Source organism: Elgaria multicarinata, chromosome 12, assembly GCF_023053635.1.
Source record: "Elgaria multicarinata webbii isolate HBS135686 ecotype San Diego chromosome 12, rElgMul1.1.pri, whole genome shotgun sequence".
Lineage (NCBI taxonomy): Eukaryota > Metazoa > Chordata > Lepidosauria > Squamata > Anguidae > Elgaria > Elgaria multicarinata.
In genome coordinates, this window is record NC_086182.1 from 29917325 (window position 1) to 29931265 (window position 13941).

At 45.0% G+C, this 13941-nt stretch overlaps 1 protein-coding gene across 3 annotated transcripts in view; it reads right to left on the reverse strand.

Moving 5' to 3' along the window:
• GRAMD1B (GRAM domain containing 1B) overlaps positions 1-11941 on the reverse strand; it is a 150842-nt gene extending 138901 nt beyond the window's left edge. For 2 of the 3 annotated variants that reach the window (XM_063139117.1, XM_063139116.1), the window contains exon 1: positions 11562-11922. In XM_063139117.1, coding sequence (XP_062995187.1) covers positions 11562-11908 — 347 coding nt within the window. In that variant the 5' untranslated portion in view covers positions 11909-11922. Of the gene's footprint in view, positions 1-11561 lie in introns of all 3 variants that reach the window. The other variant, XM_063139115.1, reaches the window with a different exon arrangement.
• Positions 11942-13941: the final 2000 nt, after the last annotated feature.

Genomic DNA, 13941 nt, shown 5'->3' on the forward strand with positions numbered 1-13941 from the left:
GGTTACTTTTCAGAAAGGACAAAAGCAAACCAACCAACAAATGCACGTTGCATAATCAAGCTATAATTGTTCTGATCCAAGATTGGTAGCTGAAGGGTGCATTCTTTTGCCTGTTTAGATAGAAAAAAGTCCTACAACATGGCTGGTTGGGGAATACTGGGAGTTGTAGGACTTTTTTCCCCTGCCTAATCATGCACAGCATTGTGCCCTCATGCTGTTCAATAATGGAATAGTTTCAATGCCTACAACGTTTGGAAAAATTGCCACCTTCTGGGCACTTTGGAGTTTAATCGGTTTGCTTTTATAAATAAATAAAATTCTTCTACAAAAGATAAGAAGCTTTCAGAGTCAGGCTAAATGCTGTCAGTTGCTCCATCATTCAAATATTTTCACCTCTTCACTCACCAATCTTTACAAAGTGTCTGTGTCTGTTCCTGGTACCTTGTGATGGTTTTAATACAAGCATAATGTTTGTGAAGACAAGAACTTCATAAGCTAAGGTTTTATTTACAGATTGAACATTATGCTACAAACACATAGATTGACACAGGGCTTCATCCCACCAGTGTTATACTGTGCAATCACTGTGAATTGCGTGCAAAGGACTCTGAAGTTTTCCAGCTAATAATCTGCTTTTATTGTGAAGTACTCCCATGCATCCTGCTTTAATTGCGCTTCTTAACCAAAAGAAGTGCAATATTTTGCTACTAGTTTTCAAGCGTATCATTTGTTGTTTTCCGAGTGGCCACTGGGGTGCAGGAGCAGGATTTGAAGAAAAATTAAACAAATGCTTACATCTGCATAAGCTTTAAAGATAAAGACATCAAAATTGGCACAGTAATAGATATTAAGGAGAGCTTTAAGCATGCCAAATTTGAATAGGATTGGATCATCCGTTGATTTTTTATGTTTTGTTTTGTTTTACATTTTCCCCCTTTAAACCCATTTCCTGGTATGCAAAGGATCTAGCCGCCCGGTAGCAACAACAGCAACAGTGACAGCTTAGTGCTGTAGGGGATAATTCGAGGGAAATAGGTATGTGGGATGAAGCTCACACATTCAGCTTGCTCTTTATACATCTAACACTTCAGGCCACCCTAAACAGCCTCACCTCAACTGCGAACAGACTACTATTTTCCCATTTGGGACTTTCGGTATGCCCTAATAAAGGTATACTAGGATGACACTGGAGGCCTAATAGCTTTTCCAGGCAGAGGAGAAAAGGAATGGAAACATCTCATGTATTTGTTGGTTTGTCTTGTTTTCTGATCCACTGCTGTGCTGTGCTGATTCTATGTCGCTCTCTGTCCTCTGATAGCCCTTAGGAAACTGTCAACAAACTTCCCCTCCAACTGTCAACCTGATTCCTCAATAATAAAACTGTCTGCTTGGGTAAATGAACTTCTTGCTATCTGTGTTGCTATGGTAGCTGCAGGGCTTCCATATAAAATGCCTTGAACAGCTGCAATCCAGGAAATATGACTGACTGAACTCAGTGGGACTGCTCGGGAAATATGTTTAGGCCTGGGCTGCAAGAGAGCCGTGGGAGTGAAGGGGTGGGAATCCATTAACTTGAACTTTAAAGGAGAGTAAGATCCAGGATTGCATTGGAATTAGCCTGCCAGCAGGTTAGCTGTGACTTCTCCAAGGAAATCCGACAGATACACAGGGGGGAGCATCTGCTATCGATGGCAATTATTGGGAGAGAGAAAAAAAGAGGCAGGGATGTTGGTGTTCAGCAGCATCTCAAAGCTGTTACCAGGAAGAAAGTAAATGCGTGCATCTTTTCTTGCGATGTCCCCAGATGCCAGTTGTATAGACAACACCAGGGGTGGCCCTACCATCAGGCAGAGTGAGGCAATTGCCTCAGGCAGCTGATGCTGAAGAGGCAGCGGTAGCAGCATTCTGGCTGTACTCTGTTTGCAAGTCAGAACTGTGTATGCCACACAACCTGCTCTGGACCCACTAAATGAACCTGCTGCCTTCTAGTGTGGGGGATGACCCACTGCCAGTGGGGAAGTAAGAGTCAAGTGCCAGTCCAGCTGCCTTTTGTATATGGAACGAGAACAGGGCGCCATCTTGACTTTCACCTCAGGCAGCAAAATGTCTTGAGCCAGCCCTGGACAACACACAGCCCAAACTGGCCCCATTTCCAGTTTGACAGGTGGAGGTGTATCACAGGCTGACGTGTCCATACATTTGCAATGTGGGTGCTGGATGGGCATGGAATTAACTTACAAGTTGCCATGGGGGTATACTCTAGGCACCTCTAACCAACAAGACACCAAGATACCAGACTGGAACTCAAACATGGCAGCTGGGATGGTGTTTTGATTACGGTTTCTGGCTAGGACATGGGAGACCTGGGATTCTGGTCTCCATTCAGTTATGAAACGTAGGTGACCTCAAGTCAGTCATCAGCTCTCAGAGTTATTTTGGGGATAAACGGGGAGAGCAGGAAAGACCATGTGTGTCATCTTGAGCTCCTTGAAGGAAAGGCGTGATATAAATGTGCTAAATAATATATTTTTTCACCGTTTTAGTGCAATCTAGAAGGGAGCCAGAAGATGGCACTGGAGCGTCTAACAAGAAGGAAGATAACAAACTTTGAATTAATGTTGTCACCTGAATTTCAGGGAACAAGGTTGCCTCTTTTTTGGCTTGGCCAATTAAAATCACTAATTTGAGAAGCGAGGTCAAGGATCTGACTTAAATGTCTCACAACGCAGAGTCTAGTGCCAATTTAAATTAGGTTAAGTAAGGACATCTCCCTCTGCTATGTTTGTCTCCAGGTTTTGATAGACGTTTCTGGAATGTAATGGCCAACACAATGCTTTGTACATCTAATGACTGGAAAGGCAATCTCATGTCCTTAGCGTTACCTCCGATCTGCATTTGCTTCAAAGAATTTGGCCCTGCTAACCTCCAATGTAATTTCACTTGGTGTTAAAAACCAGTGGAGTAACTTCAACTATTTCTCTGAGTGAAATATAGCACTATGAAAGCGGTATATGGTATGTGTCAATGGGCTCCAATAGTTGGCAGCGCTCTTCAATACAGCTATAAAGCAGTAGTGTGGCTCCTGCCTTTTATATATGCTTTCATACCATCTTCATAGTGCAATGCCCTGATTGGTGTAGATTAGGCCTAGGTTGACTCAAGCCCAAGAGAAACCTCGTTGGAGGAGTAGGATTTGGATTCCTCAGCAAACCTCATTCCCACAGAAGACGGGGTAGCCTGAGGAGTTTTGTTGCAGGGGTGCTTGTCCTGCAGTCCCAAAGAACCCCTTTCAGCCCTACCCAAGCCCTGCTGGGTTTCCTGACTCTTTCCCCTTGCCCAACATGGCTCTCCAGAGCACCAAAGGCAACAGACCAGGTGGGATGCTCAGAGTTATCGTTGGAGTGCCTGCCTGGCCATCAGAAGCCCCATTCACCCAGACTTTACTAAGACTGAAGAATCTACTTTCTCAGGTAGATTCTTCCTTCTCCGGGGCTGTAGCTTGATGTGATAGAGCACATGCTAGGCATGCAGAAGGTACCAGGTTCAATTCCCGGCCTCTCCAAGTAGGGTAAGGAAAGAATCCTACATTAAACCCTGGGGAGCCGCTGCCAGTCAGTGTTGACAATACTGGTCTAGATGGACCAATGAACTGACTCAGTATAAGGCAGCTTTGTATGTTCCTACTTGGAAGCAAGAGTCTACTCATGAGGAGGAAGACCCAATTTTAACCATTAAAGAAGCAGACACAGCTGCAACTGGTAAATCAAGACCAGAAAGTATATAAGTCATTAATATTCTCCCAGATCTTTGCTGGGATAACAGCTTGCATTGAGCTCTCTGCTCCATCTACAAGCTCAGGACACTGGGACAGTGTAGCTTTTACCAGCCATCTAAAGGTTAGTTATGAGGAAACCACTCTAGCCTCCCTGGGAAGGGAGTTCCACAAATGAGATTCTGCTCCAGAGAAAAGTTTGTTTTGAGTCCTTACCAAGCTCATATCTATAAGAGGTGGAACCCATAACAGGTTCTTCTATGATAAATGGAGACTCTGGACAAGTTCATACAGGAAGAGGTGATCTGTCACAGACCCTGGTCCCAATTTTATCTGTATGCCACCCTGACAGCTGAGTGATATAGGGTGGGATACAAATGTTTAAATAAATAACTAAATGAAGTGCTTATGACTTTTAGGTAAGATAAGAAGAACCAGTCTGGAGAACAGCACTTGGAAACAAACAGGAAGCCAGTAAAGCGGTCTCAAGATTGATGTTGTGCAGTGTGCATTTTGTAGACCACGTAACAGTCTGGCCACTATGTTTTATACCAGCTGTAGTTTCCAAACACTTCTCAAGAGCAGCCCAATATGTAGAGTGTTACAATAATCTAGACCCAAGGTGACTAAACCATGGATCACTGTGGCCAGATCAAGCCTCCGCAGGAAAGGATACTGCCAGCACCCTGGTCAAAGTTTGCAAAGTGACTCCTGGCCACTTCTGCCACCTGCCCATCCACGTGTACTATTGGTTGTACTCCCAATCCTAGGTTGTTCTATCAGGAATGCTGGGAGTTGTAGTCCAAAACATCTGGAGGGTACCAGATTGGGGGAAGTCTGAGATGATTGATAAATGACACCATTCCATCAGAGTAGTTCAAATTATGAAGTTGTAGCTGCAACCTTGAGATGGAAAATGTAACATATGTACTCCATCCTCGTTGCTTGACAACGGGTCATGCGGACTACTCATGTGATAACTGCTGGCAGCAGTTTCATGCAGGTTATTATGTGAAGTATGCAATTTACTAACCCACCTCGAATTAATCAGTTTGGCTAATTTGCCTTCTGACCTCCCAAATGTCTACAATCACCCCACCCTAGACAGAAATCTCAGCTCATGTCTTAAAAACATGCTCCATCCCATTTTTTTCAGATCAGTTGAAGACCGTGCCCTCAGATTAATCTATCCTCGCTCTCCCTCCTTACTGGAGTTTTAAATATTTCCTTCTACTAAATACCAGATATTCTTATTAGATTTAGCTTAGCCAACTTGCTAGAAGAAAATGTAAGAAATGTCCACTCTAAAAATAATTGAAAGATCTGCTACATCAGGTCCTAATAGAGTCCTTGCATCTTACAACCTTCGTCTGATTTTCACACAAATGACCTCCTTTATGTTTCCCAAGGGGGAGGGTTGTTAGTTTGTATGCATGCGTGTGTGTGTGTGTGTGTGGGGAGGATTTTCAGCAGAAAAAAATTGCCAAGGGTGGAAAAGTTAAGCAGCACCTCTCTGTCCCTTCATCCATGCATGTCCTCTGCTTTAGATGGCATCTTCTGCAGCTCCTTTTTTATATAAAATGAGGTTGGGGGGAAACCACATGCAACTCAAGTATTCTTTGTCTCATTTTCTGCAAAGTCGAAAGTATCACAGAGAACCACATTTCCTTTCATCCACCTCTTCCCAAAGCAGGGACAGAAGTTGCTGTTCCTCTCACTGTCTTGTCGTGCTGATGTCTAAAAAAAGGTCATTCTCCACATATGCCAATGTACCTGCTTCATTAGCGCCCCCTCGACACACCACAAGTGCCGGGATGCCAAAATGGAATCAATGTTTTGATTTGGCACATTAGGGTTTCTTGAAGAGAGAACAGTTTGGGAAGCTAGGCATTTGACACAAGGACATTCAAATGCAGACATATGCTTTGAGATGTTTAGGACTCCAGTCCTTGCTTGACATCAGGGCTCCACGCCTGTTCTAAATTACATGGTCTTACTTCTGCCCTTTAACAAGATGACAAACATTTGCATTGGCCAAAGCAAATAACGTCCTTGCAGATAGAAGGGTTCAGTTGGTTTTGTCAGGAAATGCAGGACTCAAATACACCTCTATCAGCTTCAAAGCAGCTGCCGTCTTCAAAGAGGAAGCAAGAAACCACTGATCTGTTTGCTTCTGTAATACTGGATTATCACCTCTATGCTGAATGGGGAAGCTGAGGGGAAGTTGAGCAGCGATTCTGCTTGCCTATGATCACCAGACTCAATTCCAGAGGGAATTGCATGCAAACAAGCCTGACCAGAAAAGAAGTCTCAACAGCTAAAGGTTAAAATGGTTTGCCTGGTGTTCCTTGGATTTATAAAACTTCCAGGTCACATGTTCACAAGGGAGTTGTGCTGCTCTTCATGGTGGTAGGCCAAATAGGTCTGAAACTAGGGGTGTGCTCCGCTCCGTTTCGGATCCCCGAATCCGAAGCGGAGCAGGCCGATCTGGACCTCCTAAGCCCAGTTCTGGAGCGGAGCAGGTCCGAATTGGGATCCAAAGTGGTTTGAGGGGGTGTGTGCACAGCCCTATCTGAAACAAAACATCTCCAAGAAAGAAAAAAGGAAGGAAGGAAGGAAGGAAAAGAGTAGATGCTGGATACCATCTTTCCACATGGTTGGTTATTGGGGGGAGTGGAGGTTCTACTTTTGTCTTAGCCAATGCCATCCCTCACTTAACAAAACCTGAGTTTCACAGAGGGCCCATTCAGAAGGCACCTTAAACCATGGCTTTAACAATGGTGGTTAAGCCAGAAAGTTAGGCCGTGTTCAGAAGACACCTTAAACCATGGCTTTAACCATGGTGGTTAAGCCAGAAAGTTAGGCCGTGTTCAGAAGACACCTTAAACCATGGCTTTAACTATGGTGGTTAAGCCAGAAAGTTAGGCCGTGTTCAAAAGACACCTTAAACCATGGCTTTAACCACAGCAAATAAGGCTTTTTGCTTTATTCACCATGGTTAAAGCCGTGGTTTAAGGTGTCTTCTGAACGGGGCCAGCGTATTGTTTCCGAAGGTTAATTTGGTGAAGACGTTTGAGTGAGGGTTGGAGGACAGGGGCAAAAACTTGACAGGTTTCCTGTTTCTACACAACTGCATGCCCAGAAAGTACCAAAAAGAGCATATTTTAACATCCAAACTAAGAGAACAAATAAATAATGGAATATGGTAATCAGACTATCACGCTCGCTGCATAAATCCTGCATGCCTGTTACCGGTACTGCTAAATGCTAAGAGGTTCCAACTGAGAGCTAATGATAGAGACAAAAAACACATCATTGCAGCTGCTGGGTTCTGCATTGCATGAATGGTGTCAATCCTTAGCCCTTCCTTGCCCTCTAACAAGAGGGGCTGACGTTACGCAAACTCAATCAGGATTTTGTTTTTATGTTCCCTTGTGACAGCCACTCCCCAAAAGCAGCTTTGGCTCCAATGTCAGTGGGCTGATGAAACTGCTCTGGGTTTCAATCAAAAACAGTCAGAACTCTAAAGACGCTATCAAAGGGAGGATGTAGCCAGCACCCCATATCTGCACTGAGGACATTTGGGAGCAAACTGCACTGAGGACATTTGGGAGCAAACTCTGAGGTTACTATTATTAGTCCACACTCTGTTGATTCCTAGCTCATTACCTTCAACTATGAGGTTAAAGTGGCATTATGACTAGGGTGGTCATATAGAAAAGAGAACAGAGCCCCTGTATTTCTAACAGTTGCCTAGAAAAGGAAATTTCAGCAGGTGTCATTTGTATATATGGGGAACCTTGTGAAATTCCCTTTTCATCACAACAGTTAAAGCTGCAGGAGCTATACCAGAGTGACCAAATACGAGGGCAGGGCACCTGCAGCTTTAACTGGAAAGAGGAAATTTCACCAGGTTCCCTATATATACAAAGGACACCTGCTGAAATTTCCTTTTCTAGGCAACTGTTAGAAATACAGGAGTCCTGTCCTCCTTTTCATATGGTCACCCTAATTATGATGCTCCATAGTATGGCCCCATTCTCTGCCTGAGATGGTTTGGTGGTTCAAGGGAAGGCATAGAGATGGTCAGAGCTGCTTGGTATTGAACCACTCTCTCCAGTTTCTCTTCTGACAGCAAGACTGGAGCAATTTTTGTATAAGGCTCTGTTCTAACCACAACTGGTCAACCAGACACTAGGAAGAGAGCACCTGAAATTACTGGGCCTGTTTGCATGATCATGGAAGGGGAAAGAAGGTACAGTGGCTTACTTCTCCCATTGCATGCACTGGTCACATGCTGGGGAAATTTGCATAATTATCCTTGTCAGCGCATGCAAACGCAGAGAGGGTGGCTTGTTGCTGTGGTTAACAAGTCATCCCGGAACCCTACAACAGCCCTTGGGGTTCCCAGGAATGCAACAACTGGGTTGTAACATTTAGATAATAAATTGGTGCAAATAATACATTTTAAAAGGTTTGAGTCCCCCCCCCCCAATTAACAGAGAGCAGGTTTCATTTACATTTTTAAATTATTTTTAATAGACATATTTATAAACACCACTGAGGAGGGCACTGGGCACCATCTTGGAGAGGCATTCCCCTTTCTCTCACATGAGGGAATGCCTCTTCTAAAATGGCTCCTGCTGCATGTCCTGAAAACAAAAACAAAAAAATGTACAGCTTCCTGAAAACTGTTTTACTTATATGCAAAGTTTATGGAGATTTATCCAAACTAATCTGATTAACTGAGAACGATTTCTTTCACCAGATGGCTTTAAAATTTTAGGGTGACCATATGAAAAGGAGGACAGGGCTCCTGTATCTTTAATGTATTGAAAAGGAAATTTCAGCAGGTGTTATTTGCATATATAGAGAACCTGATGAAATTCCCTCTCCATCACAGCAGTTAAAGCTGCAGGTGCCCTGCCCTCTTTTAAATCTGGTCACTCTAGTATAGCTCCTGCAGCTTTAACTGTTGTGATGAAGAAGGAACTGCACCAGGTTCTCCATATACACAAATGACACCTGCTGAAATTTCCTTTTCTATGCAACTGTTAAAGATACAGGAGCCCTGTCCTCCTTTTCATATGATCACCCTATTTAAAACCAAATTCAGTCAATTGTACATGGCCTCAAATTTTCTCAGGGATGCTTCCGATCACTACGGTGATAAAACAGCAGGGCCTGCCTGGCTCTCCCTCCAGGGGTTTTCTCCCTCCTCCATCACTGAGCCTGAGGAACTCAGTTATCCTCTTAATATTTCTGAAGGCAGCAATCACAGCAGAACATACCGTTGCTTGGGAGAGAAGGAATGCTATTTCAAAAGTCCATTACTACAGCAAGGTGGATTTGGAATCTAAAATATATGAAGGTGCCATGCTGGACTTGGTATGCGAATACTCCCTAATCCATGCACCGCCTCAGGATTTTTCCAAACACCATTTCAACAATTCAGTTGTTGGGCACAGCGGTGAAGTATGAATTGGACACTTATTAAGCAACAAGAAAAGAGTTGTGTAGTGGCCATTAGGGCTGAGGGAAAAGTTCGAGGCAGATTTAAATGAGTTCAGATTTCTAAGAATCTGACCTTCAGAATCTGTTGTGGACTACCCTTCTCAGGCCACATGGAGTCCATGGACTTTTGGATCCTTTTTTTTTTTAAAAAAAAAACTTTCCCCAAATGTATGCAAATATATTCGTAAGAAAATGCATAAGTTTCTGCTGACACACATGCCATCCTGGATCATATAAGCATGGAAAAAGTTGGATGGAATGGGGGACAATAAGTTAAATGAACATAAATTATGTAACTTGTTGTGAACCCTCTTACGGAGTTATTTGGGCATTTTTCTACGTAACGGGAGGGGGGGGAATAATTTGTCAGTGAACAGGTGCTGGTAGGAATGACACCGCACAAGCCACAACACACATGTGTCATGGAATACCCAAAATCCAGACATCCCTAGTGGATATATACAATTGAAGATGAGAAACTGAACACAAACAAGATGAAGGAAGGGTATTGTCTTCATTCCTGCTTGTGGGCTTTCCGAAACTATCTGCCTGGCTGCTTCTGTCAAAAGAATGCTGGACTAGATGGAATTTGCTTTGATCCAGCAAAGTAATTCTTGTGTTCTTATGATATACATTTCTACACAGAATCTCCACCCACAAATACACTTCAGACATTGCTGCATGTTACTTTACAGTCATCTTCATCCCGTATTACACGCTACCAACCTTCTTGGCATGCATTGCATACATTCACCTCCTGAGTGTACACTGTGCCTGATTTCAAGTTCATTATCTTGTGTATTTGATAGGTATCTGCTTATTGTTAATTGCTGCTGAAGTCCTGCAAATTTCCACTTCATTAATTTGAAAAGCTGTTAGTGCTGGGTGTTAGGGAAAAGAGGTTGATGCAGATAGAAAAAATAATTTAAGTGAGCAATGTATGAGTAATTGACCAACTGGTTAATCACAAATGTGGGATTTGATTTGAACTTTAATATCATGGAAATCTGTTTTTTCATTAAAAATCCTCAGAATATTGCCTAGCTTTAGTTACTGTGATATGTTAATGTTAATTAAGTGATAAAGTGATTATAGGAAGATAATCAACCAAGAAGCTTTATTCAGTTGAAAGTGCCACTAGAAGCATTCTCCGTTTGCTTTTTAGAAAAGCCATCTCTCTAAGAACGCAATCTGAAGCATTTAGAAGTAAATCTGATTTAAATGAATAGGGCTTACTTCCAAGTTAAAAACAAAAACCTGAGACTTGAACTGTTTGATCATTAAATTCCGCTTAATACACACACCAACCGCTGTTAAGAATTACTTGCCATCATTTGAAAACAATAGGCATCATGAGCGAAACTGATACATCCATGCCAGAGATGTCTCAAAAGACTTATCTACACTACCATTTTATAATGGTTTATAATGGCACTGAGAACTGTTGGGACTCTTGACCTGGGCTGTAGCTAGACCTAAGGTTTATCCCAGGATCATCCCGGGTTCGTCCCTGCCTGAGCACTGGATGCCCTGTGTGGCACTTAGATGAACAGGTTTGACCCCAGGACAATCCTGGGATAAACCTTAGGTCTAGCTACGGCCACATTCCATATACCATTTTCAAACTGCTTCCAAAGTGTTATGGTGTAGATCAATGCTTGGTGTAGGTCTGGCCCTATACTCTGCTGTGCTCTCTGGTTTCTCGGACAATCTTATGTTTATGTTAGAGATTCCCAGTCCAGTCTAAGAAACAGAGGGTTGTGTGTACGTGTGCCACCACTCCTATATGCTGCCCCCAATTACCTGGAAATCTGGTCTGTGGATAAGGCGATCCCGATCTGGCGCAGTAATGCTTACTGGTGCGGATTGTGGCCAACGACTCATCTGTTTTGTTTTTAATATTGGAACTGTACACACACACATTTATATCGCGCTTAAGACTAGCAGCAACATCATGGTGGAAGCAAGCCTGTCATTGGCCACGTCTTGTAAATACTGCAAATAACCCTTGGCTTGTTCATTGGCCCCTCCGTTTCTTTTGAGTAGCAAAGTACAAATATCTGCCATCTGAGATAAAGGACTAGGAAAACAGCACACAGCGTGCATCCATCCAATTGGCTTCCCTCTTTACCTCGTCAGCCAGTAGAGGGAGACATAGACATAGTGGGACATGTGTACCACGGAACAGAAAGACCCATGGATCCAGTTCTTGAAGGGTCCTTCATAGATGGTGGAGAGAGCTGGAAAGGGAAGGGAAAATGGAGACGCAACATACCTGCTCTCGCTGCACTCCTTCTTCTCCTTCACATTCAACCACTTGCGAAGGAGGAAGCGCTTGCGCCGCGGAGAGGCACTGGGCGTGGAACAGTTTGACCAGGGCGCATCCTCATCACTGGAAGGGGTGATTTCGATGGAGGGCAGCTGGAGGAACTCCTTGGGCGAGGAGGCTGCAGCCTCCAAGCCCGGCTCCTGGACGTTCCTGGTGCGCCTCATCCTGAACCGCCTTCGGCGCAGGGTCGGCGTGGAGGAACTGGACCAAGCGTGGGTGCGCTTCTCCACCTGCTGCTCCTGGACTTGCAGCGCTGGCAGCTGAAGGGTCTCTGTCATCTTGGCAGCTGGCATCAGGTCCTGTGTCACTTCTCCTCCCACCCTCATTTCCTCCAACTCTCACACACTCTCTCTCTCTCTCTGCCTCACCCCCACCCCGGCCCGACCTCAGTGCAAAGCGCACCGGAGGCTCCAGACCCGCCTGGCTCCCTCCTTTCCCAGCTGGGCCTCTCCCCTCCCTCGCCAGGAGGACTTCTCATGTTCCTCGGGGGGATCCATCGGACGAGGGAGCGAGCCCCGAGGCCACGCGCGAGGGGCGCCGGAGCTGCCACCCAAAGTCCTCCTTCAAACTCTCAAGCGGAGCAACTTTCTCCCGGACTGCTCGGTGGGGGGGGCACCTTCAGAGCGCCATCCGGCTTGGCCCCAGGGGGACGGCGGAGCGCGCCGCGTCCCCTCGCCCCTCGGCTGTCGGCTTCTTGCAGCGGTCCTTGCTGGCCTCCTCGCTTGGCGGACGAAGAGAACGGCTCCCTGCGGGGCTCCGCCGCTGCTGAAGAACTCTCCTTCGCGGGCGCTCCGGAGGGAACGGAGTGGGAATCGGTGAGGAGCTGCGAGGAGGGAGGGGAGGGGAGGGGAGGGGACAGAGACAGAGAGCGAGGGAAGGAAGGAAGGAAGAAGGAAGGAAGGAAGCAATGATCTATGACAACTTTGGCAAAGGAGAAGAAGAGGCAGGAGAGGGACCCCCCCCCCTCCCCGTAGCTGATAAGCTCAGGCAGCTGCAAGCGTAACCGGACTCTTTTTCGCCCCAAGGGACAAGGTCTCGGTTACCAAAGGACCTGTTGCTCCAATCAACCACAGGAAAGGCTAGGGTAGGGTTAGGGGTGTGTGTGTGTGGGGGGGTGTATGTGTGAAAACAGACCCCTCATCCAAGGCAATTGGCTGGACTCCCACTCAATCTCTCCCCACCCCCGGAGGCTAGATGTCACACCCTGCAGAAGGAGGGGGGGGTGGAGTAGTGGATGACCTCGAGTCCTGGCTGTTGCACATGGGTTTGCCTGTGGGTGTGTTTTATTGGAAATCACAGAAGGTGAGAGAAGGGACGAGGCTAAAGCCCAGAGGTTTCAAGGCGGAGCATTCCGTGTTTAAATGTATCAAGCCACGTTTCCGGAGGAGGAGTGGGTGACCTGGAGTCTTGGCCTGTTGCCCCCTGGCTTGCTTAGGTGCCTGTGTGTGTTATTGGAAGACCCGGAAGGTGGGAGGAGGGACAAGCCAAAAGGCCGAGAGGTTTCAACGAGGAGCGCTCTGTTGTAAACATATAAAGTCACCTTTCTCGCCACCAGATTTCACCAGAAGTGACATCTGAAGCAAACCAACATGCTTGGACGCGACACTCAAGGGATTTTGGGGGAAGCCCAAAATTAGATTGTAAGCCTATGCGGCAGAGTCTTGCTATTTACTGTTTTACTCTGTACAGCACCATGTACATTGATGGTGCTATATATATAAATAAATAAATAATAATAATAATAATAATAATAATAATAATAATAAAGCCAGGGGATGGCAGGAGATTCCCCAACAGAGTTTTGTGCGCTGTGAAGTTTGCCAAGTTTGGGCTAATGCAGAATTTAAAGAGAATTCTGAGTAAAACACCTGAGGAATTGGAGTGGAGTAGAAGGCTGTTTCTGTTCCCTATAGCTTTTAAATATTGAGTTTGTTCTGACTCTATACTGTTTAGCTTCACCCTACCCAGTGCCTGTTTACACTTCCCTGTGCCTGTTTGCATTCTCTTTCCCTCCTTATTGTTTACTACAACTTTATTAGATTGTAAGCCTATGCGGCAGGGTCTTGCTATTTACTGTGTAATCTGTACAGCACCATGTACATTGATGGTGCTATATAAATAAATAAATAAATAAATAAATAATAATAAGGCACCTGGATGAAAATTTGCCGGGGGGTCTTTCAAGCGCCCTTAGGGAAATGTTCACAGAAAAGGATGTTAAGGAGAGAGATTTCAGGGTGTCGGGCTGCTTCCAAAATGACATATTTTGGAGAGAGAGTTTCACATTTAGGAGGACTCACAGTTGACATGCAAAGACACCAAAAAG